Source organism: Sphaerodactylus townsendi, linkage group LG06 (genome assembly GCF_021028975.2).
Source record: "Sphaerodactylus townsendi isolate TG3544 linkage group LG06, MPM_Stown_v2.3, whole genome shotgun sequence".
In the NCBI taxonomy this organism is placed as follows: Eukaryota; Metazoa; Chordata; class Lepidosauria; order Squamata; family Sphaerodactylidae; genus Sphaerodactylus; species Sphaerodactylus townsendi.
Window position 1 is genome coordinate 61,991,530 of NC_059430.1, and position 24,397 is coordinate 62,015,926.

Consider the following 24,397-nt stretch of genomic DNA (forward strand, 5'->3'; position numbering starts at 1 on the left):
ATCATTTAATTAGTTCAAAGAGTCGTCAGAGCTATACACTTTGGCCCCATTTTCTTCTGCAGATCTCTGGGAGTACACACTGAATTTATCACTGCCTGGACTGTCCCCTCCTTGTTTAAAAGAGGAGGATTATTAGGGTTTTTTTTGTTTGTTCAAGTGGGAATTGTTTGTGTACTGACTACTCCTTTAGCATAGACAAGACTGCAGCAGGCCTGTAAAAAAGACAGTGAAGATGCTAGTATGGTTGGCACCACATGAATTCATCTGGGGACCACAGCAGGGATGCCACCAGTGAAAAGGGCCTGCTTAACTTCTGAACATGCCTCTCTGCCAGCAGGCCTTCCAAAGGAGATTGTAAAAGTCAGGTAGATTTATATGAGAGAGGACAGTCCTTCAGGACTGTTGGTAATAGGCACACTTACCAACAAGCTATAAAACTGCTTGATCAAAACAGAAACTACTCTCAAAAGGCGCATGCAGATAGGAAAATAAGGTTTCTCCACTGGTGCTGGTGAAGATGATGTGCTGGAACCTTGTCGAAATTTGATATTTGGTGAAAACAGCTTGATTACAAGTGGACAAACTCTTTCTTTAAGGAGGAAACTGAATTCTTGATGCTGAAAGATTGAAAAAAGTATTAAGAATGTGCTGTGTAACTTATGAAAAATTAACATACACATAAGTCTTTATTATTTACTGAAAGTGAAGCTAAGTGAAAGGCAACGTTATGTGTTTGGAGTAGCAACAGCATCACATTGAAAAGGTCTAAAACAAAAATTAATATTCTTTCAGCAATTCTTGTATACTTTATAATTAGAATGTGCTCTATTTCTAAAATGTTAATAGCAAAATTCTCTTCACCTTTATAAAATTAAAACTTACAAAAACTTACTTGTAAAAATACTTGTGGAAAATCATTGAGGACTGACTCAAGAAGTTCCAAACCAAATGTTCGAGTCATTTCTGTCATGCCTACAAGCCAGTAAGGGGCATCAGCATTAACCAGTTGACAAAGATCCTAAGATGGGGAAATGGCCAGATTGAATTTTCTGGTACAATGGTATACAGCAGCCTGAATAAACTGTATGTCTCTTACATACTTTCAATAGTAAAAGTACATTTAAAATATAGTTTAATGCATATTAAATATCAACAATTATATTATAAGATATGAGTATGGTGAGTTCTGTTAAATATTTCATGTGGTTGCTCATTGACTTGGCAGGGTATATTTAATCAGTATTTCAGAATCTAGTGGAATCCAAAAGGACATCTACGGTAATAAATCACAAAATTGTGTTTCTAATGCAAACAAATTAATATTAGCTCAGTATAGCACTCTCCCAATCACCCTCAACACTGGAGGATGCAATACTGCACTTCCAAACTTCAGCAATCAAGAATAACTGGGAGGTGGCTATTGCACATTTGAAAGGAAGAACAACCAATTCTGGGAAGTCCTCCTCTAACAAAAAACAAAACTTCACAGCCATGGGAAAAGCAACAAGACAGGAGAACTCTTCAAGGTAGTCTCTTTAAACTAGTTATTATCTTCCATGCTGTATTTTTGCATTTGGGTTTTCTTCTTCTATAGACACATGGATGATTTTGCTGTCAAGTCGCAACCTGCCTCTGTGCAGCAGTCCTAGACTTCCTTGGTGGCCTTCATCCAAATACTAACCATGGCTAGCTCTGTTTAATTTCTGAAATCAGACAAGATTGGGCTAACCTAGGGTATCTGGGTCAAGATCATCCTATATCAACCTTTGCCTTGCGAATGCACTGATTATTGGGACTGGTCTCAGTGGAATTGATAAACAGTTGCTCTTCCTCTAAAATATTCAGAGCTGAGCAGCAGAATTTGCATTTCTTTTGTGCAACATTAAGTCTGTACAAAACAGAATGACAAGAATACAGTTAAGAAGAAAAATTGCCAATACCTGAAAAAGCATATATGCATCTTTAGCGCATGGCTTCAATGTACTAACTGATCTTCTGTTACTGTTTCCTAGAATTCCTATTGGTTGCTCAATAACATCTGCACAAAACACAGATCCAGTTCAAGAACACATGCCAAATATTCTGTTCTTTCTCTCATTTTATCCAGATGATGCAATAACATATGTGATTTGACAGCTGCCCCCCTCCCCAGAAGCAATGTTTCACTGCCATAACCAAACAGAAGTCACTCATACACAGCTGCTTTTCCAAATTCAAAGAAGTCCGTAACGGTGTTCTCTATCAAATAGTAAAAAAAAAAGTTGGGCTGTTACTAAGAATCCCCTCTTCCTTAAGCCTCCATCAGAAAGTCTCATTAGAAAACCACATGCATATTGCCGTGAATCCAACTAACTATTTGTAGGTGTTGGTAGGTGCAGATTTTCCTCACTTTCTCCCACTACAGGAGCTTTTCCAACCCTCCAAAAATTTATTTCTGGAATTATGGATGAAGAGTCATGTGGGTCAAGAGGCTGAGATGAGAAATGATAGCAGGGTTAAACTGGCCGTTCTCCAGCTGTTTTGTGCAAAGGGGTCACTAATTCCAGAAATTTTGATTCCAGGATCAAAAGGAACTTCTGGGAAAAATCTGTGTGTATTCTGCTAACAAGTGGTTAAATTTCAGCCACTGCATATATATATATATTTAAAAATCCTTAGTTTATGGATGAAGTGTAATGGTTGAATGGACTTAAATTCCCAAATAAACTTAAAACTCAGATTAACCTCTCTCGCTGTATATCCTGCATCACAACTTTGTTGCATGGATAAAATGGGATAAACCTATGCTTTTGAAACCCATTCATTTGAAATTTACCATATAAAATATGACAATTTTATGTGCAAGAACAGGATACTACTACATTAGCATTGGTTCAGAAATTTTAGCTTGTATAAAACATGGTGGTTTACTTCCTTACAAGAGAAATGTGCCAGTCACACCAAACAGCAATTAACTCTACAAAAATTTTATCCATTAACATATACCCACCTTTATAGCATTCATCCTCAGCAACCACTCTTTCGAAAACAACAGTAACTACTTGTCGTACTGTGGCAGCTGCAGTATTATTTGTGATATTGTCTTTTGTGAAATGTAGTCGAAAACAAAGAACTATAGCCTAAAACAAAATCAAACAGTTCTAATCACACAAGCCAAATAAATTTTAGATCTATAAATACTAGAATAAAGTCTTAGTATCTTGGCATTTTTATATAATCTTTCTTCAGCTATAAATACAAAACAAACTAAGCTACAGGTAATATCACAATTTCTAAAATCTAGAATGCTAAATTTAGTTTAATATTGGACATATCTCCTCCAAAAAAGGCAGATTTACGGCTTTTAGTTTTAAGTTCAGAATGTACTGGTCTGACTGTTTGGAAATTTTAGCTGGTATAAAACATGCTTACAAGGAAGCAAATTATTCTAACTGTATACAGTTTTTACTACTACTACTACTACTACTACTACTACTACTACTACTACTACTACTACTACTACTACTACTACTACTACTACTACTACTAGCGTGCCCAGCCACGCGCTGCTGTGGCTTCAGTCTGGTGAAGTGGAAAAGAAAGAAAAGGGAAAGCAAACGGTTCGAACATGTGTCATTGAACAATGCTTGCAAGGGAGGGGAGGGGCAAGGGGCCCCTCGCTCCCCTCCCTTTATCCCGTTCCCTTGCATGGCACCCCGCCCTCTCCCTCCCTAACGTTCCCCTTCCTCTGTTAGGGTGGGTGGCCCATGTCCAGATGGTGGACCCTGTTCCTTTCATTCTGTTCCCTTGGCATGGCGGCAGGTGTTGCTGGTTGACGCCCATCACTGATGGCGCTTTGCTGCAGATATCATGCCATGGTTCCTTAACTGCTATCACAGGTGGTGGCAGGTACAATAACACTCCTCCTCACAGTTCCACCTGAAACGCACCCCTAATTGGAGATGTGTGTATGCAACAGGGCATACTCAGTTTCTACATGGACTTTCAGTTCGCCAAGTGTGTGTGATTGGATTGGGGAGAACTGGGTGCAACGTAGCTTGTTACTCGCCAGTTTACCTTAGGCGAGAGTGTGGTACATGAGGCTAGGTAAAGTAGCTTAAAAAACAGAGCATGCGATAATCGTTGAGTTCAAATTTCAGAAGCTGCTTTGGTCCAGCAAAACTCCCAGACCCTCCCCTTTCACCTTCCCTTCCTCCATGCTAGGAGGGTGGGCGGCCATGTCCAGGGGATGGCGGCTTCTTAATCCCTTTACTCCAGATGGAAGCGGTTTCTGGCAAGGAAGCGCCATGGATTTGTTGTTTCCTTGTATCAGAGGGTGTTGCTTTGACTGGCCAGCAGATGGTGCTGCTTCGCGGAACAGAACTGTAGTTTCAACTGTCAGCAGGTGTGGCATGTACACAATAACTGGAACAGCTGGTGACACATGTACACAACAGGAGGTCGCATGGAAACAGTATGGAAACCTGGCTGCACGCTGGAATGCTGACGGTAATTGTGTGAAAATTTCAAAGCAATCGGTCCAGTAGTTTGCAGGAGGATTACCTGGCAGGCAGTAAAACGCGACTGATAGATTTATGATATATATATACTTAGCAGGGTCTTCCGGCCACAGCGTTGCTATGGCTTATTGTGGCTGCAAATAGGGAAAGGAACGAAAGTAGTGCAGCAAATCAATTCTGCCAGGAGGCCTAAAGCAGTACGTGCTCATGCAAGCACGCAGCTCTGGATACTGATCACAAAGCAATGTCATTGATAGTGTGTGCCGCGCATTTTCTTGGGGGGGGGGATGGAAAGGCACCCTCCCACACACATCTGAGAATGGGCTGGTAATGTGATCCGCTACCTGTGGAGTAAGTTTTGGTTGAGTGGCAATGGGTGTAGAAGCTTCTGAGGGAAAACCCCTCTGAGGGGCGTGGCGCGCAGCCATTCCAAAGTGGTATGTGTCACTGAGCTCTGCCCCTGAAAATGTGTGTGTGCCTAGTTTTCTTTAACATGTCACTGAGCTTGCTCCTGAGTAATGTGTGCCTAGTTTTCTTAACTGTAACCGAGCTTGCTCCTGAGTAATGCTGTACCGCGCTTGCTCCTGAGTAATGTGTGCCTAGTTTTCTTAACTGTAACCGTTGTATTCAGGGAATCTAGGGTGCCTGGCCCTCCCTCCCATCTCTTGCATGTCACCCCTCATGCTCTTCCCTCACTTCTCTTCCCTTGCATGCCACCCCTCCTACCCTACCCTCCCCTTCCCTTTTCCTCCGCTAGGATGGGTGGGTCATATCAAGATGCGGGGGCCCCTCCCTCCCCTCCCTTGCATGCTACCCCTCCCTCCCTCCCCTCTTCCTCGTGTACATGTGTGTGTATGTGTTTCACTTCCACTCAAGTTACTGCCTATGTACTGTTTCCACTGCTCATATCTGGCCATCTGAGTGAACATTCTAGGCAGCACGAACATTCTAAAGGTGACAGTTACACACAGGCAGCTGCATGTCCTTCTACCAGGGTAGCCAGGAAAAAAAGGCGTTTATACCTGGAGCCAGGTGTGGGGAAGCAAGCTCTTCAAGTGTATGTGAACATCTAAAAACACTCCCTACAGCCATGGCTGACTATAGTGGCTGGGAATTTCCTCAGGAGGGACCATCTGGCAATACAGCAGTTACTGAGGTATACTGTCATCAACAAAAACACTGTTAGCTTTTTATATAGATAGATGATGATGATGATGATGATGATGATGATGATGATTGTAGATTTCACAGCTGCCAGATCTTTAGCTTGTTGTTGGCCTTCATTACAATTCGAGCCTCACCCAGAAGCCTAGGAAGTTGTAATGTATAGGCATAGTATTCATGCAGATCCCAGCAGGGCTGCCTTTTGAATTTGACCAATGTTAAATTTGTCAATTCAAATATGTCGCTTAAAGATTAGATTATTTGATCAAGAGTACCAATTTCTCCTGAGCAAAGCGCAAAGCTCTTGCTCTCCAATATTCTTTGGGATTATCCCTCAGAAATCTAGCCCTGCTATATACCTGCAACAACTTATTAATTACAATTGCAGATGGGTCATGACTAGAGCAAGGTGTAACTCTTTTCCATCAGTACATCTTCAAGGTCGCTTCTCTGGTATTCCACAAAATGAGCATTGCTGTTTCCATTTTGTCCTGATACAACTTCTTTCTCTCATATCTCTGCTTCATTGTTCAAAAGAATACAACAACATCAGAACCGATTTGAGAGAACTGTGTTACCAACATGATTTATGCTCCTTTCTGATAAAATAAAAATGGCCAAGCTTCTAAATAATTCTAATGTTGAAATCTCAGAAGCTGTTGCTATATTTTTACTCTGTGTACTGCAAGTTGAGCAATAATGATCTTTTTATTGTATTTGAAATTTTTGGCACTGGTTTTATGCCTAATAAAGGTTTTGGATTTGGATTTGGATATGTTTCAAGTGCTGCCCTAGTGTTTTTGGAATGGCGCCCAGCATGCTGATTACCACTGGAACGACATCAGCTGGTTTGTGCCATGGACGCTGAAGCTCGATTTTCAAATCGTGGTATCTAGTGACCTTGTCGTGTTTTTTTCAATGACACTGCAGTCACCGGGTTCTGCTATGTCAATGATGGTCTCTTTCTTGTCCTCAATCACGGTGATGTCTGGTGTATTGTGTTTCAATACTTCGTCCGTTTGGATTTGAAAGTCCAACAGGATCTTGACCTTCTCATTTTCCATTACTTTCTCTGGACAATGTTCCCACCGGTTCTTAGCTGATCTTATGTTGTAATGCTTTCATAAATTCCAGTGGATCATCTTGGCCACTGAGTTGTACCTATGTTTGTACTCAGTCTGGGCAATCTTTTTGCAGCAGCTGAGGACATGATCTACAGTTTCATCAGCTTCTTTGCACAATCTGAATTTTGCATCATCCGAGGATTTTTCAATTCTGGCCTTGATTGAATTTGTTCTAATGGCTTGCTGTTGAGCAGCTAAAATCAAGGATTCAGTTTCCTTTTTCAGAGTTCCAGTTGTTAACCACAGCCAGGTCTTTTCGTTATCCAAGAAGCCCTGAAGCTACTCCAACACCACTTTCTCAATTACTTTCTCCAGAAACAAAACATTAGAAATGGGCCAGTAATTGGCCAGATCACTAGGATCTAAAGATGGTCTTTTCAAGAGTGGGAGGACCACTGCCTCCTTCAACCCACCTGGAAATACTCCTTGCTCAAGGAAGCAGTTAACAATATTCAACAGGTGGGGTCTAACTCCTCCCGGTACACTTTAATTAGCCAGGAGGACCATGGATCCAGAGGACAGGTAGTAGGTCTAACAGCAGCTAGGACTCTTTCGACATCTCTCTCAGCGAGCAGGGAAAACTGATCCACACAAGGACCTGAAGATGGCAACGGGGCCTCCAGGTCGCTAATTGTAGCAAAGGTGGCTGGAACGTCTTGGCGGAGCAATGTGACTTTGCAAAAAAGCTCATAAATGCCTCACAGCCAATAGCCAATTGAGAATTTGTAGAACTCTCAGTCAATGAAGTAAGCGATCAAATAATCTGAAACAATGGCGAGAGCTAGCAGACACGAAAGAGGACGAAAAATACTTCCTCTTCACCCTCTTCGTTGCCAACTCATAGCTTTCATAAATATCCTATAAGTTGTTCGCGCAGCCTCATCACGAGATTTCCTCCACACTCGCTCTAGACAACTTGAACTCACGCTTCATTCGGCACTGCTCCTCAGTATACCAGGGAGCTAGCCACAAACGGGGGCGCAGAGGATGCCGGGGAACAATCACCTTGATGGCATTGGAGAGCCTGGAATTCCAGTCCTCCACCTGCTCATCAAGGGTGCTAGGGGGTTCAGGATCCCGCAAAGCATTCAGGAATCCAACAGGATCCATAAGTCTCCGTGGGCAGACATAAATCAGTCCATTGCCTAGACAGGGTTGGCACTGGTTTACACTGGTTCCCACTTGCCATCCAGACATAGTTCAATGTAACATAATAGTTTAGACTCTGCTTATGTCAAAATCTCTCCCCTGAATTCTGCTAGAAGGTTCTCCCCATTAAAATGAGGTGGGGACAGATAAGTGAGTTATGCAGCAATTTTCAACACTTCTATGTCACAGACACAGATGTTGAAGAGCGTTCTCGTGACTGTACTACTGTTGTGCTATATCCATACAGCAAGAACGTAACAAGCCTAAACTAGACTTTGTGTCTGGCATGGGCTGAGCTGGGGTTACTTCAACCCAATTCTGATGTTTGTGAAGCCAAATGTGACATTAAGAAAATATAGTTCCCTTTCCATGCCTAATAAAGGTAATAAAAAAATACAGTTCCCAAGTGTGCAGGAGCCCAATTTGGCTTGGGTCCACAGTGAAAGGGAGAAAAGGGTTTGGCTTGCCTTCCTCTGCCATTTCCCCAAGCTGAAGTAACATCTGAGACTGCCTAGTTGCAGGGCTTCACGTGCATTAACTGTACATGGAGCCTTGCAGCAGAAAAAATAGGGCCTCAAGGGCCATTTCAGTTTTGGGAAACAGAGTGTGGAAGGAGGATGAAGCCCCTCTTCTCCATGCCATGGTCCTGAGCCAAATCAGGCCCCAGCATGCATACAAACCGCAGCCCGCGATATGTTTGGCCAAAGATCACAGTCAGGATGAAGTATCCCTGACCTTACTTGTGCCAGATATAACATCTAGTTTGGGACAAATATCGTACATACTAGTGTATTCTGGCCTGATATGCAAAACAGACTATAAGTCGATTTCTCAGCACATTTTTTTATGCTGAAAAAACCCCCCTCGGCTTACATTCGGGTATTATACTCAAGTATATATGGTATTTATATACAACTGTATGAGCTATAGCTGAAGCTCTGTTTGTGTAACCCAGGGTCCATTAGGGGAGCTAAAGAGCTCAGATTTTCCATATAAGGAAGAAAAGGCTCCATTTCCTCAGAATTGTTAAGAGACCTGTAGCTGATTAACAGTGCCACAGGACATAGCTAGAGAGAACTGTAAAGGACTGAAACCCTGCTAGTCTGTTTTGCATAGCAGGCCAGAATTATTATATGTTGATTATTGTTTCTCTATTGGTTTGCCATATTTCATTGTTACACTGCACACTATTGTTTATGAAACAGAAAACAGATTTAAAGTTTCTTTTGTTGTAAGTCTGGTGAATGTTAAGGGTCATAAGGTGGGATCACACTGGCAAAGACTTGAGTTCCTTTTCCATTTCTGATAATATCCCTCTTAAAATCTAAGTTGGGTTACATTTGAACATACAGATGATGAGGAAGAATTCAATTCATTTTCCATTTCTGATAATATCCCTCTTAAAATCTAAGTTGGGTTACATTTGGACATAAAGATGATGAGGAAGAATCCAGTTTTGAAGGATTTAACTCTTGTGTTTTAGCTTGGCTGCTGATTGAGCTAAGGTTTTTGTACTTTTAACGTTATTGTTGATACCATATTGTTTTTGTTGACCCTCTTTTCCACTTACAGAGCTAGTTTACTGTTTTTCTTTGAAATAAATATTCAAAAACATTTAACCTACTGATGCCTTAATTAATGTAATTTTATTGGTATCTATTTTTATTTTACCAGTAGCTGCTGCATTTCCCACCCTAGACTTACACTTGAGTCAATAAGTTTTCCCTGTTTTTTGTGATAAAATGAGGTGCCTTGACTTATATTTGGGTCGACTTATACATGAGTATATATGATAATAAAGTATTTTCACTGGCTGTATCACAGGAGTGGAACCTCAACTATCTGACCAAGGCTCAGCATTTTCTGGAAACTTTCTAAAACTTCCTTGGTTGAAATGGCTTTATAATAGTTATGACCCCATTTTAATCAATTTATCCTTTAATTATTTTATCTTGGTTTTAATACTTGTTCTGGAGATGGGTAACTTAATCGTGATTTAGACTCTCATTAGGATCAGAACACTTTGTTAACAAAATTTCCATGAAAGACTAAAGATGCAGAAATACTGGCCCTCCCATGCAGTCTCCTTCAGGGGTCAATCTCATTAATAGGAAGGATATCTGCATAATTATCTCTTTCCGTTTTTTGTTTTCCACTCCACCAGAATACCCTCTTGGAAGTGGTGGGGCAGTGCTGCAATGGCACTGCATCCTGGTGCTGGGGCCTTTGGATGGTGCTGTAAATAAATCATGCAATAGAGTGCAATGTATTTTAATATATCCTTCATTGTTTAAATATAGTGAATAAGACTCACTAATTCGGTTATAGCGAAAATTTGAAATCTACTTTAAGGCACTGATTATGACAAATATAATTCCTAAATCAATTATTTGTATTGCCAAAATGCTTTGCCTACCTTAGAGAGTGCTTCATCATGGACAACTGTGTTGGTTGTTAATAATACAAGAACTGTCTGGAGTAGCTTGAGTTCTTCAAGATTATTTTCCATCAATTGCCAAAGCATATTTATAACATTTCCAGCTGCAACCTTGAAAACATTATGTGATATGGCTGAAAAAGTGGGTGCCAGTCATAGAAGAAAGTTAAATTATTTACACTTTTCAAAAAGAACCAACAATATAACTTTTTAAAATCATGTGAAGAGCTGGTGTTTTTATATTTCTTATTAGAATCTTAAATGTTAAAAGACAGAAATTACCACGGTGAGAGATGCATAACTGTATGCTTTGGTTCTAATACACAAATTACAATGAACTCTGATTAAGTAAGTACTTTTTAGAGTAGAGTTAGATTTACACACCACTTTTCTCAACCATAAGGAATCTCAAAGAGGGCCTGATTTGGCTCAGGACCATAGCACGGGGAAGAGCAGTTTCAGCCTTCCTCCATACTCACTCCCTGCGACACCTTGTGAGGTAGGTGAGGTTGAGAGAATTCTGAGAGAACTGTAACTAGCCCAAAGTCACCAGCAAGCTTCATGTGTAAGAGTGGGGAAACAAACCTGGTTTACCAGATTAGAGACACGTGGAAGGGGGTGGGGGAATCAAACCCAGTTCTCCAGATTACAGCCCATCTGCTCTGACCCACTATTTTATTTATTTATTTATTTATTTATTTATTTATTTATTTATTATATTTGTATACCGCCCTCCCCGAAGGCTCAGGGCGGTTTCCAACAACATAAAAATTTAAAACATCATAAATATAAGTTAATTAAAATACATAAAATATTAAACTAGAGATGGCTTCAACTATTCTATTCTATTCCCCCTTTTATGAACCCACGGGAGGCCAGATGTTTACTTATTATTGCGGTTGATATCATCCCGGCTGGCCAAACGCCTGGCGGAACAGGGTCCGCTTTTACAGGCCCTCTGGCGGAAACTTTGTAAATCCCGCGAGGGCCCTGATCTCACCTGGAAGCCTGTTCCACACCTGTGGTAGGGGAGCCAGAAACTGTCCGTAAAAGCCCTGGCTCCTGTGTAGAGGCCAAGCCCCGGATCGCTTTGGGGCCAGGGATCACCAGGTAGGTCCGCCTCCGATGAACGGAGGAGAGCCTAGAAGGGCGATATAGGGAGAGACGGTCCCTTAGATATGTAGAGGCCAAGGTCAGCGGAATGGCTTTAAAGGTCAAAACCAAAACTTTAAACTTATGACCCGTGTAATCGATGCGGCTAGCCAGTGCAGTTGGTCAAACAGTAGGACCCGGGTAATCCGGTCCCCTTTGCTGTTGCTCCGGAAAGGAGTCTGGCTGCCGCATTCTGTCATGCAGTTTCAGTTTCCGGATCATGGCCAAAGGTAAGCCAACGCGTGAGAGCGAAGTTAAGCAGTAAGGTCTAATCTAGAGGTGACCGTGGGTAATGGATCACAGTGGCCAGATTCAGAGCGGGAGAGATCACGAGGGGCCAGCTTGCGATGCCTACCGCAGATGGTAAAAGCTGCTACCTGGGCTGTCTGGGTGACCTGGGCCACCAATGATAGAGATGGATCCAGAGTCACCCCAGAGCTCTTGGCCGGGGCCGAAGTTACCGATTTTAACGTCTACCGCCAAGAAGGGTAGAGCGGGCCAAAGGCCACCGGACACCTCCCGAGCCCAGCCACAGGACCTCCCGTCTTAGTGGGATTCCAACTTCAGCTGACTTGCACTCAACCAACCAGCCACAGCATCAAGACAAAACGCTTTTGGAGAGCATCAGGGGGGCCGGAGGTCACCGGGCTGCCCTCCATTGTGAAGGGCAAGAGCTGCGGTGTGTCATCCAGCAGCGTATTGGGTGACACCGCAGCCCCAAAACTCCGAATCTAGACTACGCCAGAGGGGTGCATGTAGATGATTAAAAGCATCGGGGAGAGTATGGCTCCTTCTGCGGCACCCCACACATAATGGGGCTAATGCTTTGAGATACTCACCCCGATGCCACCTGCTGTCCCGGATCACCGGGAGGAACGAGATCCTGAATGCCAATTTGAGGCTGAATCTTCGAGACCCGATACCAGCAGCATGGCGGTGGGACCAAAGATTAGGTGTTGGTCTACCATATCGAACGGCCATGCGGTGAGGATCTTAGCAACACCATCAGGGCCGAACCGCCTCTGTCCAAGTGTAGTCGGAGGTCGTCCACAACAGTGACCAGCACCGTCTCGGTCCCGCATGATGACCAGCCCGGAAGCTTACAGACCTGGAAGGGATCCAGCACGATTTGCATGTCATCCAGGAGATGCGCTGGAGCTGAGCCGCCACCGCTCCGGCTCAATTACCTTGCCCAAGAATATGGCAGAAATTACAGAAACTGAAATGAGCTTCGTAATTGGCCGGATCTCCAGGATCTAAGTCTGCGGTCTTTTTAGGGAAGGCGGGCGGACCACTGCACCTCTTTAAGCCCGACCAGGGAAAACTCCCTTGCACATCCAAAGGGGAGCAGTTGACTATATCCAACGGAAGGGTGGCTCTCGAAGCTCCCTCCCTGCCCGGCTTTCACCAAATCCAGGAAGGAGACGCGGGTCAAAAGCGGGACAGAGTGGTAGATCGTACAGCATCCAGGGATCCTGTCAACATTACGTTGGGAATTCGAAGTAAGCTGAAGTGTGGTCCAAGAAAGGGGACCCAAAGAGGCGGCCCAGGGCCTCTAGTCTCACTATACCGTATCAATAGTGGCAGGGAGGGATTAGGCGGAGGGAGTCAGGGACTTTGTGTGAAGTAGTTACGCCAAAGCCTCACAGCCTAATGCCAAATCAGTCTCTTTTGGACCTATCGAAGCAGGAGATTGCGATCAAGCGGCTCCGAATTACACGAGAACAATTGTGCTGGCGCAAAGCGAACTAGCAGATTCAATAGCGGAGGAAGCAAAGTATGCCCGCTTAGTCTCCTTCCACAGCACTCTCACTTAGGACTTCAGCAGTGAAATCGATGCGATATGAGTGTCTTGACCCCTCGTTGGCAAAGTACCCGCCGCCACCCTTAAAGCTCAAGCCGTCTCAGTTCCCTTTTCATCTTCCTCAGCTCCTCGGGTGTACCAAGGAGCCGGGTTGATCTTGCGGGCACAGAGAGGACGCTTTAAGGAAGGCTGATACCCGTCGGGAGCGGCTTCAGAGAGCTACTGGTGTCCCAGCTCTCTACCAGCTCATCTAGAGTAGCGCCAGTGGTGGAAGTTCCCGTAGAGCATTTTGGAACCGTTCTGGTTTCCATTAGTCCTAATTCAGCAGGCTGGTAAATTCTAAAATATGCCAAAATCCGTCACCTAGACGGCGGAGGCATAGGGAGCATCAATCCGAGCCTTCTGTGGGACGCATAGTGCGGTCAGACCACGGCACTCTTTCTACAGAGGATAAAGACCACATGCACACCTGCCGCGAAGACTTCGGGTCCAGAGTGCTTGCGCCTCCTTGATGAGTAGGGACACCAGTGTTTATACAGAGAAGGCTAAGCGTGCGCATGCATGGATGACACTAGATCAGCTGGCCACTGACGCAGGGGAGGTCAGAATGGCAACATGGACGCTTCGAAGTCACCCATGGCAACAATTAAAGCGAAGGGTGCTCCAGCGCCCACTCAGAGAACGCACCTCCAGAAAGTCGGTGGACAGGCTATCCGCCCAGGTGCTTCCAGGCTTAGGTGACCGGGTACACCCTAGCAGGATAGGCCAGCTTCTCTTGGTGAGATCCCAATGAAGGCCCTTAGACACTCCATGCCATCAATCACGCAGGGACAGGGGACGCCCCTGAAGGCGCATAGTATCTCGGATGATGAGCATCGCCATCGCCACCCCCCCCCTGACCCTGTGTCCGGTAGGCTGTTCGGACTGCCACGGTACCCCTTGGGAGTGAAGATTGTTGAGGGCAACTGGTTTCGCTGGCCTCTCTCACCCAAGGTCATCCGTGACGCACACGCAGGTCCCAGCAGGCTTGATCTCCGGAGATATTCTCGAGAGTAGCATACTTGTTATTGAATTGACCCTCAAAGCGTTAATCAACAGCAGCCTAGGAGCAGAGTAATTAATCCCTGTCCCACTACCTGCATTCTTTGGGATAGGCCGTAGGTCAGACAGAGAGCGAGCTTCACCATATCTCACTCTGCGTCTAGTATTCGGCCTACATTACACAGGCTCTCAATCCGATTTAAATTCACATGTAAATTAAAAATTCTCTCTTTATAATTAAATAAAAGAAATTAATTAAAGTCTAAATTACATAAATTACATAAAATCTCTCTATAAATATTGTAAATATTGTATTAACCATTATTTTCTCATACATAGAAATGGTTTTCTCATCATATTATTCAGTTATTCTCCTGTTTTAATCATGTCCCCACTTCTCAAAGGTAAAAGTAGTCCCCTGTGCAAGCACTGGGTCATTACTCACCAATGGGATGTCACCACATTCATTCATTCATTCATTCATTCATTCATTCATTCATTCATTCATTCATTCATTCATTCATTCATTCATTCATTCATTCATTCATTCATTCATTATTTATTTAATATACCGCCCTATCCCCAAGGGGCTCACATCACAACATTTACTAGCCAGACCATGTTTACAGAGAGCCTTGCTACTGCCTCTTCCAAAACCCCCACTTCTTATAGCATGTTTAAGTTAGAAAAATAATTATCTTAGTGCTGGCACTATTATACAATCCTGGAGACACTGTAATTACTGTTGTTGTTTTTTTCTGACTATACTGACACACCACAGTTCAGTTTGAAAACCAAAAAGGATTTATGTTGCACCTACTCTAAAATTATGCTAATCATAACATGCTTAAACACTTAATATACTAATTCCTAACCATGACTGTAAACTGTAAAATTACATATTTCAACGTGTTCATCCAAGAGCTCATACATGTTTCTTGCCCTCCCCCAACCCTATAAAGCACTATTTAAAATAGCTAAACCAAAAGAGGTTAGTCAGTCAAGATTTACATCAGAAAGTCCCAAACTCTATCCAATGCATCATATTGGCTACCAGAATGCTAACTAATAGCTCTGAAACTTAAAACAGAAAGGAAAGCGGGGAAGGAGGAGGTTTCAGATGTTTAAGCATGAGAGGCTCCCAACGCAACAGGGCTTGTCTGTTGAACTACTCTTTCTTTTATTATTACTCTTTGATTATTAATCATCAGAAGTAACAACCATGCCACCTGAAGTTTTTAAAGGTAGGTTAATTAGTTATATAATGGGCCTTTAGCAACCTTATGCTTTTAACAACATAACATTATGCATAGACATGAACTTCATATTTTACACTTATTCCCGACAAAGCCTCAGACAACACCCCCTTAGTAAATGGAAGAATTACCCATTTTCTCAGTTCTAGACTGCCCTGTAATTATCAGGCTATCCAGTGATTTAAGAGGGAAGACATTCAAGACAGGATATCAGAGGTACATTATTGTATTTAAAATGTTGATAGGATCACTACACTAATCTTTGTTAAAAATCCTGAACTGTCCACTTATGTATAGTGTTGGGTCAATAAGTTCATAGCATCAGTTTACTATCCCAGTCTTACCTCTGAAACAACTTCATGAGACATGAGTCTCTGTATAGCTGCTAGACATAGCTGAGTTATCTTTGGTTCCTTTGTTCCACAACCCATTAGAAAAGGCTGCACCACCTCTGAGCTGTTCTCCTTCAAGGCTTTTAACAGAAGAAAAATATATTAGTATTTTACAGACCTAATTTATTTCTTCCCTCTTAATACAGTCTCTACACTCTAGGTTAAATAGTTTCCATCTTGTAACTTCTACTTAATTTTACACAAAAGTCATATTTTGAGGAAGTCAAAAGAAAGTGAAAAAAGCCAAAGCTATTTTAACTTTCTTTTGCCTGTTCATTAGTGCAGTGTTTTTTCTTCAAACTTCTTGATTCCCCAGTTCCTTTTTACCACCTTGTTCAAATTTACTCATTCCATCTATTCAACTTCTACTTCTTTCAATTTCCTTCCTATGTGCCACGAACCTCAAGCAACAAGAAAGAGAAAGATTTATCAGTGGGATCCTGGAGAGCTGCTTCTTGCTAGAGTAGACTGCAGTGAGCAAGATAGCCCAATGGTCAAAGGTTTCTGTGGCTAGAATCTAGGAATCTGGGAATTACTGAACAGGAAATTGGTTCCCTCTGCCTCCTTTCCTCTGAAAACTCAAAATTGGACATTTCAAAACTGGTTCCTTCAAGAATTACCACAGAAGCTGAAAATTAAGCAATAGGTTCTATTACTTTCTACTGAACCTATTGCTTTCTACTGTACTTTATAGCATGCAAGGGAAGTGGCATCAAGGGAAGGAGCAATTGACAACCACTGTCTACAAAATCCCACTGTGACAGCTAAAAATTGAAAATTCACATCAAGGAGAGGTGTTTTCTGTTTAACAAACACTATGTACAAACAATACAGGGCTAAAGTTATCATTATGCACTTATGAGCCATTCCTATAAACCAAACAACTGCTTTCTATGGGACCAGTGTTTGGTCAAACAATAGTTCACATTGTTATTGGGAATAATGGAGATGGCAGTAAAAAAAATTAAAAATAAATAAGTATACTGCAAAAACAATTTATGCCTATGTAATGCAATAAAAGTAGATATGTCCTCTTCCCACTGGCATCATATTGGATGACCAGAGTGAACTATTATCTTCCTGCACTTCATGGAGGTCTTCTACTGTAGGGAGTCTCCAATTTTAAGAGCCTATGGGCATCTTTGGAATTCTGACTTTCTAAATATACCTGGTGGTCACCAAGAAAGGTGTTGGGGGGATGGACCATGATGGGACCCCTGTCTTACCAGTTCTTGATTAGTATTTGTGGGGATACTTCACAGTGATAAATTGATGATGGAAGACAAAAGACTCTAAGGGAACAATCCTAAACAGGTTCACTAAAAAATAAGTCCCACATTATTTAATGTCTACTTTCAAGAAAGTGCCTTTGTAATTGCAAAATTCTTCACAGGTTATGTGAACTACTGTTACGACCAACAAGCATTCAAGTTGCCGTAACTATATAGATCACTAGCAAGGTCTTATTCCACAACAAATTTTGTTGGCTGTGGACAAGGTGAAGCTTCTGGGTGAATGAAGTGTTGAAGAGGTAACTGGGGCAGTTTCACCAGCTGTTCTGAATGGTAGAGCTAAGGCCCAATGTAAGTGTCATGGCGGTGAGTGAAACAAAAAACCCAACCCAAACCCCTACCTGTGTGACAGTGAATGTGCTCAGTCTCCCATTTAGATGCAGTGCTACCACGGCTATGCTGTCAAAACATGAATCGCTTCTTTGAAAGGATAGCAACACAATTTAAATGAAATGCTAGAGCAGTGATGGGCAACCTTTTGAGATTGGTGTGTCAAAATTTGCCAAAAAAACGAGCATAACTCGGGTGGTGTGTCACTTCAATAAAAAACACACACCATAAACAGTTAAACTGTTAGGCTAGGATCTGGGAGACCCTTTCTGGTTCAACTCCTTCCATGATCATGCAAGCTTACTGGTTGATTCTGGGCTAGTCACACACTTTCAGACTAACCTACCTCACGGGGAATGTGTGTGGAGGAACATAGTTAAGTTATAATAGGGGAGCTGCAAAAAAATCAAATCAGATATACAAACCGTAGTGGGAAATTTACAGGGCTCATTTCTTTTAAGCAGCATTTAAAATAACACTGGACTTTCATTTGAATTTACTGTGGAAAATCACCTTCCTTCCCAATTTAAAGCTATCTACATGGACTCCAGATCAAAACTGAAGAAATTTTCAAGCAGCTTTAGGGTGAAAAAAAAGGACTTGCAGTGAGATACCTCCATTTGCAGCTGTATAGGTAAAAGAGCTGACATCCCTAGATTAAACTTCAGGGCACGTGAAGGGTTCCTCACTTCCTTACTGGCCCCCTCAACCATTTCCAGGACAAGCTATCTCATCAGATCTCAGAAGCTGAGCAGGGTCAGTCCTGGCTAGTATTTGGATGGGAGACCACCAAGGACTAGCAGGGTTGCTATGCAGAGGCAGACAATAGCAAACCACCTCTTTTAGACTCTTGTCTTGAAAATCCTACTGAGCAGAAGAGCCCTTTATATACATAGAAGAGCTACCCGAGTAGGTAGGCCTTTTTCTCTCGACTCCTGGAAAGGAAAAGCCACCCCCCCCCCCCCAATTCATTTCACTTTCATTCCAAGAAGTTTTGGGGTTGGCCCTAATAAAAGGTATACATGGATTTTGTTCTTAATACTTTAGCCCTTTTTGTGAAAAAGAGTGTGAAAAGGAAGAGTAAAAAGGAGGCGAGTAAAAAGGAGCTGTAAGAATGGGGGACAGGTTTTCTTCCCCAGCTCTAAGTCTGGGACAAAGAAACACAAGCCCTGAGACCTGCTGAGGTTCCCAACCACTCCTCCAACTCAGCCTCCTTTCTAAACGCTCCCCATGCGTCCCTCTCCCACTTCCAGGCATTGTTTGCGACGGAAAGTCTGCAAATGGGCGAGGCCAGGAGGTGGGAAGAAACTGCTTCAAATGCTCCATGGGCTTTTCGCTCAAGGGAGCTCCCAGCAAACCACCGAGATTCCAGCTCAGTGTCCTAGACAGTGAAGAAGAGTGGCCTGGGTTCAAGTTGGTCCGGCTTTGGTGACCCACGTGGCTCTCGGGACCAAAATTCCACAAGAAGCATTCGGTCACTGGGGTTTTTGCAATCTCTCAGTCCCATCCCATCCCCGCCCCTGCGATTTAAGAGAAGGTAAAACACGAGTCTCCACTTCTTCTCCCATGCAGAACGTGAAAGTTGCCCAATGTGGGGCGCACTTGAATTACTGTCTACTCTGCCAGTGCGCCTGATTTGCTCTGCAGAGTCAATTCCGCTTTAAATGGGATTTCATGCTGTTTTCTGAGGCTCATGATTGAAATCCCCAGCGCTGTGCAGTCTAGATTTGGCCAGATACAAGTACTATAACCAAGCTGCAGACCACTTGCCTCGGCCTCTCACGTGAAGGGAAAAGCGCCGAGGCAGCGCTTGGGCTAGGAGTGGAGCAGGCCTGACAGCTCCATTTGATCAAGGGTGGGGGGCAGTGGCCAGCGGGCCTGGGTGGGCAGCCCCGGGGAGGGAGGGTGGGCACTGCAGGCCTACTTCCATCGTTCCCAGCTCCTTCCCTCTGGTTGCCTCCTTGCTCGCCTGCCACACCCCTCTTTAAATCCTCCCCCGCAGCCTTCTGGGGCGTCCCTCTCGCAGCCCTCCAGCCTCTTGCAGCCCTGCAGTGTGTTTTCTCCCCCTTCCCCCATCTCGGTGCCCCGCTCCTGTTGCACCTGGCCTCCTACCAAAGAGGCCGGGGCAAAAATGAGCGCTGCCGCCGTCAATGAGGCTCACCCCGCGCCATGCCTCCACAATGTCCGACTGGCCTCTGCAGAAGCTTTGAAACATCAACAACCAATACATTTTGCTGGTTTACTTTATAACAATCATTTAACACAAATTGTTTTCTCACTTGCTATTACACTAATGTGCCAGTGTTAAAATAGCTTTAAAAATAAAATAAGCTTTTTAACATCAAGCCTCTTTGCCTGGGATTAATAAATAACAGCTTCAGTTGATTAAACTAGTGATCAAGTACATCCAACTTACAACCCTACCAACTACTACTGTTATCATGAACAAATTTTTGTCAGGACCCCAAACACATTTTTGTCTGAAGAAACTTAAGACCTCAGAGTATTTTCTAAATTTACCACAACTAGATAAACCATGTAAGGAGAAACTGTTGCTTCTGAAGGGCACAGCACACATTGTTAGCTTCAAGACTTGTAAATGCCAGACCTTAGTGACTCAAATCCAACAATATATGTTAAGTCATTGGTGGGCTGATCTCAATCCTACTTGGTCTATTTGGTTTTTTACAATGCATTGTCCTAAAACGGAGAATGTATGCTCAGAATCCTCCAACATATAAAGCACAGCTGATATATATATTCCTCATGCTTAAGAATAGACATACATTGTAAAATCAGACCAAGAGGCTCTTAATCCAGCATCCTTTATAAGAATTCCAGCAACTAACAGCTAAAGAACTGCTGACTGGAAATCCAGCAGACTACAGTCTACTTCCGCCAACTGTTTCATTATAGCATAAACTGCATGTATGTTACTAACAGTCCCACCCAAAAAGGGGGCAAAAGGAGCGGCCAACCGTTGACATGTTTGCCCTCCCTGGAGCACTTACCCTGGAGGTGGTGGCTGATGTGCTGACAACCACCCATCTCTCAGCCCCGCGCCATAAAACCCCACAGTCCGAGCTATGGAAGGGCTGTTCTGGCATCCCAACCATATGCCAGCATGTTGGGCAAGGGGTCAGACCAGGTCATTCCCAGGGACGGAGCCAAGGTTAGTTGACTTTGCCCCGGCCCTCAGACTTATGCCTCCCTTACGGAAGCATAAAGCCTGTAGGGCCCATGGGAGTTTTCAGAAGCGGGAGAGTTTTTGAGGTTGTTGGGTTTTTGCTCCCTGCACCACTGGAAAACCCTCTTTGGGGGGCAGTGCTTCAGTGGCACTGCATTTCGTTGCCTCCAGCTTTGGATGGGGCTGCCTGTAAAGTATGAGTTTCCAAATCATGATACAGTATAGCTCTCAGTCCTGAATTAGCAGCCCATACATTAAAAAAGGTTATGGCAATAGATTTTGAGCAGATGGTTTATACACAGTTGTCATACTCAAGGTCTGAAAAATTAGCCTCATTTGAAAAAAAAATCACTTCCCCCTCCCTTGCTACACACTTATTTGTGCACAAGCTCCCAGCCTTCCCTGGTTTCTTCCCTCCACTGTATAGCTGATTGGGGCAGCCCCATCTGTCTGTGATAGATGCATGGGTAACACTGATTTCCAACTAAAAAGAATACTAGGAAGCCTTTCCAAGTAATTTAAGTTACCACCCACCCTCTGACGCCTGATTATGCTACTCTTATTCATAATGCTAAAATAATTATAAAATCTTGGGTCAAGGCTGTTTTTTCAAAATGCTGAAATACCTCAAGATTAACCAGGATTCATATTGGGATGGTTATAAAGCTCATCCAGCCCAATTTGGATACTATCTTGTCTTCAAACACACCAAAATTGTTCTTGTCTCCAGAAGGAAAACAGGAATAGGGATATGCATATCCACATGTTAATGCGAAAGCTAAATCCCTCCTTTATTTTCCTTAAAATTACATTTTTGCAAACAAAGAAGAATTTGGATTTATATACCACCTTTCTCTCCTGTAAGGAAACTCAAGGTGGCTTACGAACTCTTTCCCCTTCTTCTTCCCACAACAGACACCTTGTGAGGTAGATGGGGCTGAGAGAGTTCTGAAGAACTGTGACTAGCCCAAGGTAACCCAGCAGGAATGTAGAAGTGCAGAAACACATCTGGTTCACCAGATAAACCTCTGCCACAAAAATGGAGGAGTGGGGAATCAAGTCCGGTTCTCCAGATTAGAATTCACTTGCTCTTAACCACTATATCATGCTGGCTCTCATGAGAGCAATTTGTACCTATGTTATGACCCTACATAAACCAGTTATACATTTAGTTGGTAAATAAGCTGCTCCAGTTTGATATACTGGTCATATAGAACATCTTAATATTCTTCAAGTTAATTTTTTAAAGAAAACTGCTGGGTATTCTATGATGTATCTCCTCCTCTACTCTATGATTAGAACAGAGAGATGTGTAACTGGGGAGGACTTGAGCCCCATGTGCGCCTTGAAGTGAGGTGCAGGAAAAGCTACCACATCGATTGATCTAGCCTGGCCTTGCCACCTAGAAGTAGCTAATCTTAATTTTAAAGCAACCATAGACGTTTCTCAGCAGTGCCAGCAGGGTGTGTGTGTGAGTGTGTGTGGTAGAAGTAACCCATATTTCCCCGCCTGCTGCCACTAGTATTTTATTCTATGTTGGAAGCTGCCACTGCCACTAGCAGAAAAAAAAGTCTGTGGTTGCTTTAAAATTAAGATTAGCTTACTTCTATGTGAGTGGTGGCCGGTAGCAGACTGAGGGCGGGGACAAGGGCAGGGAAAAAGAGCCCTTCTGGGTCTGTCCCTGACCCCAGTCTCTCCCTGGCTGCAGGGCTACTTGCCTTAAAGTAAGCTAACCTTAAATTTAACCAAAGGCTTTTTTTTTTTGGCGTCGGTGATGGGGATGGCAAGGGAGATGTGCGTGACGAGGATGAGCATTCGCAGTTACTGGGCTGAGCTCAAGAGATCTCTCTCTTTTCCTATTTCTCTCCTTTCCCCATTCCCAGTTTTCTCTTCCCCTTTCTCTTCCTTCCGTCCTTTCTGACTCACCCCATCTCTCTCTCTCTTCCTCCTTCTCCCTTTCCCCTTCTCTCGCTCCCCCCTTTCTTCCTCCCCTTTCTCTCTTTCCCCACTTTTCTCTCCCTCTCTTTTTTCTAGATCGGGCATATACTACTGAGTGGCAGTGTGTGAGAACAAGATCTAGGGGTACGGGTGGACAATAACTTTAATATGATCATCCTGTGTGATGCAGTGACAAAAAAGGCTAATGCAATCTTGGGTTGTATCAATAGGGGAATAACATCCTGATCACAAGAGGTGGGGAAGCTTGCCCTGAAGCCATCCTGTAGTTACACCCCTGAAACTGGGGCTACTAAATTTACCATCTATTAGATAACAACCTGTTATTAAATTCTGGTATTCCTTCTTTGAGCAATCAACAGTTTCTGATTTGTTTCAGTTATTAATTGATTGAAAGCTGCAGTGATAATATTTGGAAAGCAAGCTGTAAACAGTTACAAACTAAGATCTTAAGTGAGGTCCTTAGTGCTCAAATATGCAAATCGTAATTCTTCCAAATACCCTCAATGGTAACTTTTCCTTGCCAGGCTAATTCTGTTGGTTAGAAATCCTCAACTTTAGATAACCTTTTTTATTGGCAAGGTGTAATGCCTTAGACTCAGCTGACACGCAAGGGAGATAACAATAAAAAATCCCATTTCGTTGAGACCAAGTAGACTTCCTAACCCACACTGTTTTAGCATGTTCATAAAACAATACTGCACAAAATAAATATATCACTCTGAATAAAACAGCTAACAACACTTTCTGAGAAGCAGACACTGTGCTATCTATTAGATCGATGAATTGTATGACAGATGTGGAATCTTTTCTCTTTATAGTGTTAAGAAGAAATTATTCTTCATTTTCAGTGTGAAATGGCAGATGAATAGCTAATGTGTGTTAAATCTAGGGAAAGAAAATAAAGAAAACATGAAATGTTTTTTCGAGAGATTGTCTTAGTTTGAGAATGTCTGGATGTTTAGCTGACATTACCTGCATAGTTTTCCCACTTATGTCAGCAATCATGACAGCAATAAAAACAAAAGAAAAATAAAACATACAAAGTAAAAGTGATAAAGTGAAAATATTTTAGGGCAACAACTATTATGTTTTCTTCTAGAACATTAGTAGCTCTCAAAAAGATCTATATTCGCCCCAATTATTTTAGGGCAACAACTATTATGTTTTCTTTTACAACATTAGTAGTTCTCAAAAAGATCTATATCCACCCCAATTATTTTAGGGAAACAACTAATATGTTTTCTTACAACATTAGTAGATCTCAAAAACATCTATACCCAGCAAATTTAATAAACCAAAAATCTCAAGCTACTAGAAATTGTTCTGTCAGCAGTGCTTACAACCAACACTAAGTATATTACATTTCAAAGACACAAAATTATCAAACAATTAAATTGGATATCAAATTCCAATCACTATACATATCTGGTTGTAATGACAGTTTCAGATAACAGATGCAGACCAGTGGTGGCTCCTACCATAGATTTTACTTGGCTAGACGGAAGGTCCTGCTCTTCCAAATAACATCAGTCTACAAAGTTTTATCAAGGTAGTACAATCATGGGCTCCTTAATCAACAACAAAAATAATCAGATATTTCTATGTCTCATT

General features: G+C 42.8%; 1 protein-coding gene across 4 annotated transcripts in view; it reads right to left on the reverse strand.

Moving 5' to 3' along the window:
* Positions 1 to 24,397, reverse strand: part of MON2 (MON2 homolog, regulator of endosome-to-Golgi trafficking) — a 92,657-nt gene that overhangs the window by 53,778 nt on the left and 14,482 nt on the right. For all 4 annotated transcript variants that reach the window (XM_048501563.1, XM_048501561.1, XM_048501564.1 and 1 more), the window contains exons 3-8: positions 15,971 to 16,098; positions 10,353 to 10,484; positions 2,990 to 3,119; positions 1,941 to 2,038; positions 893 to 1,018; positions 423 to 617 (exon numbers count right to left, since the gene is read on the reverse strand). In XM_048501563.1, coding sequence (XP_048357520.1) covers positions 423 to 617; positions 893 to 1,018; positions 1,941 to 2,038; positions 2,990 to 3,119; positions 10,353 to 10,484; positions 15,971 to 16,098 — 809 coding nt within the window. The remainder of the gene's footprint in view (positions 1 to 422; positions 618 to 892; positions 1,019 to 1,940; positions 2,039 to 2,989; positions 3,120 to 10,352; positions 10,485 to 15,970; positions 16,099 to 24,397) is intronic.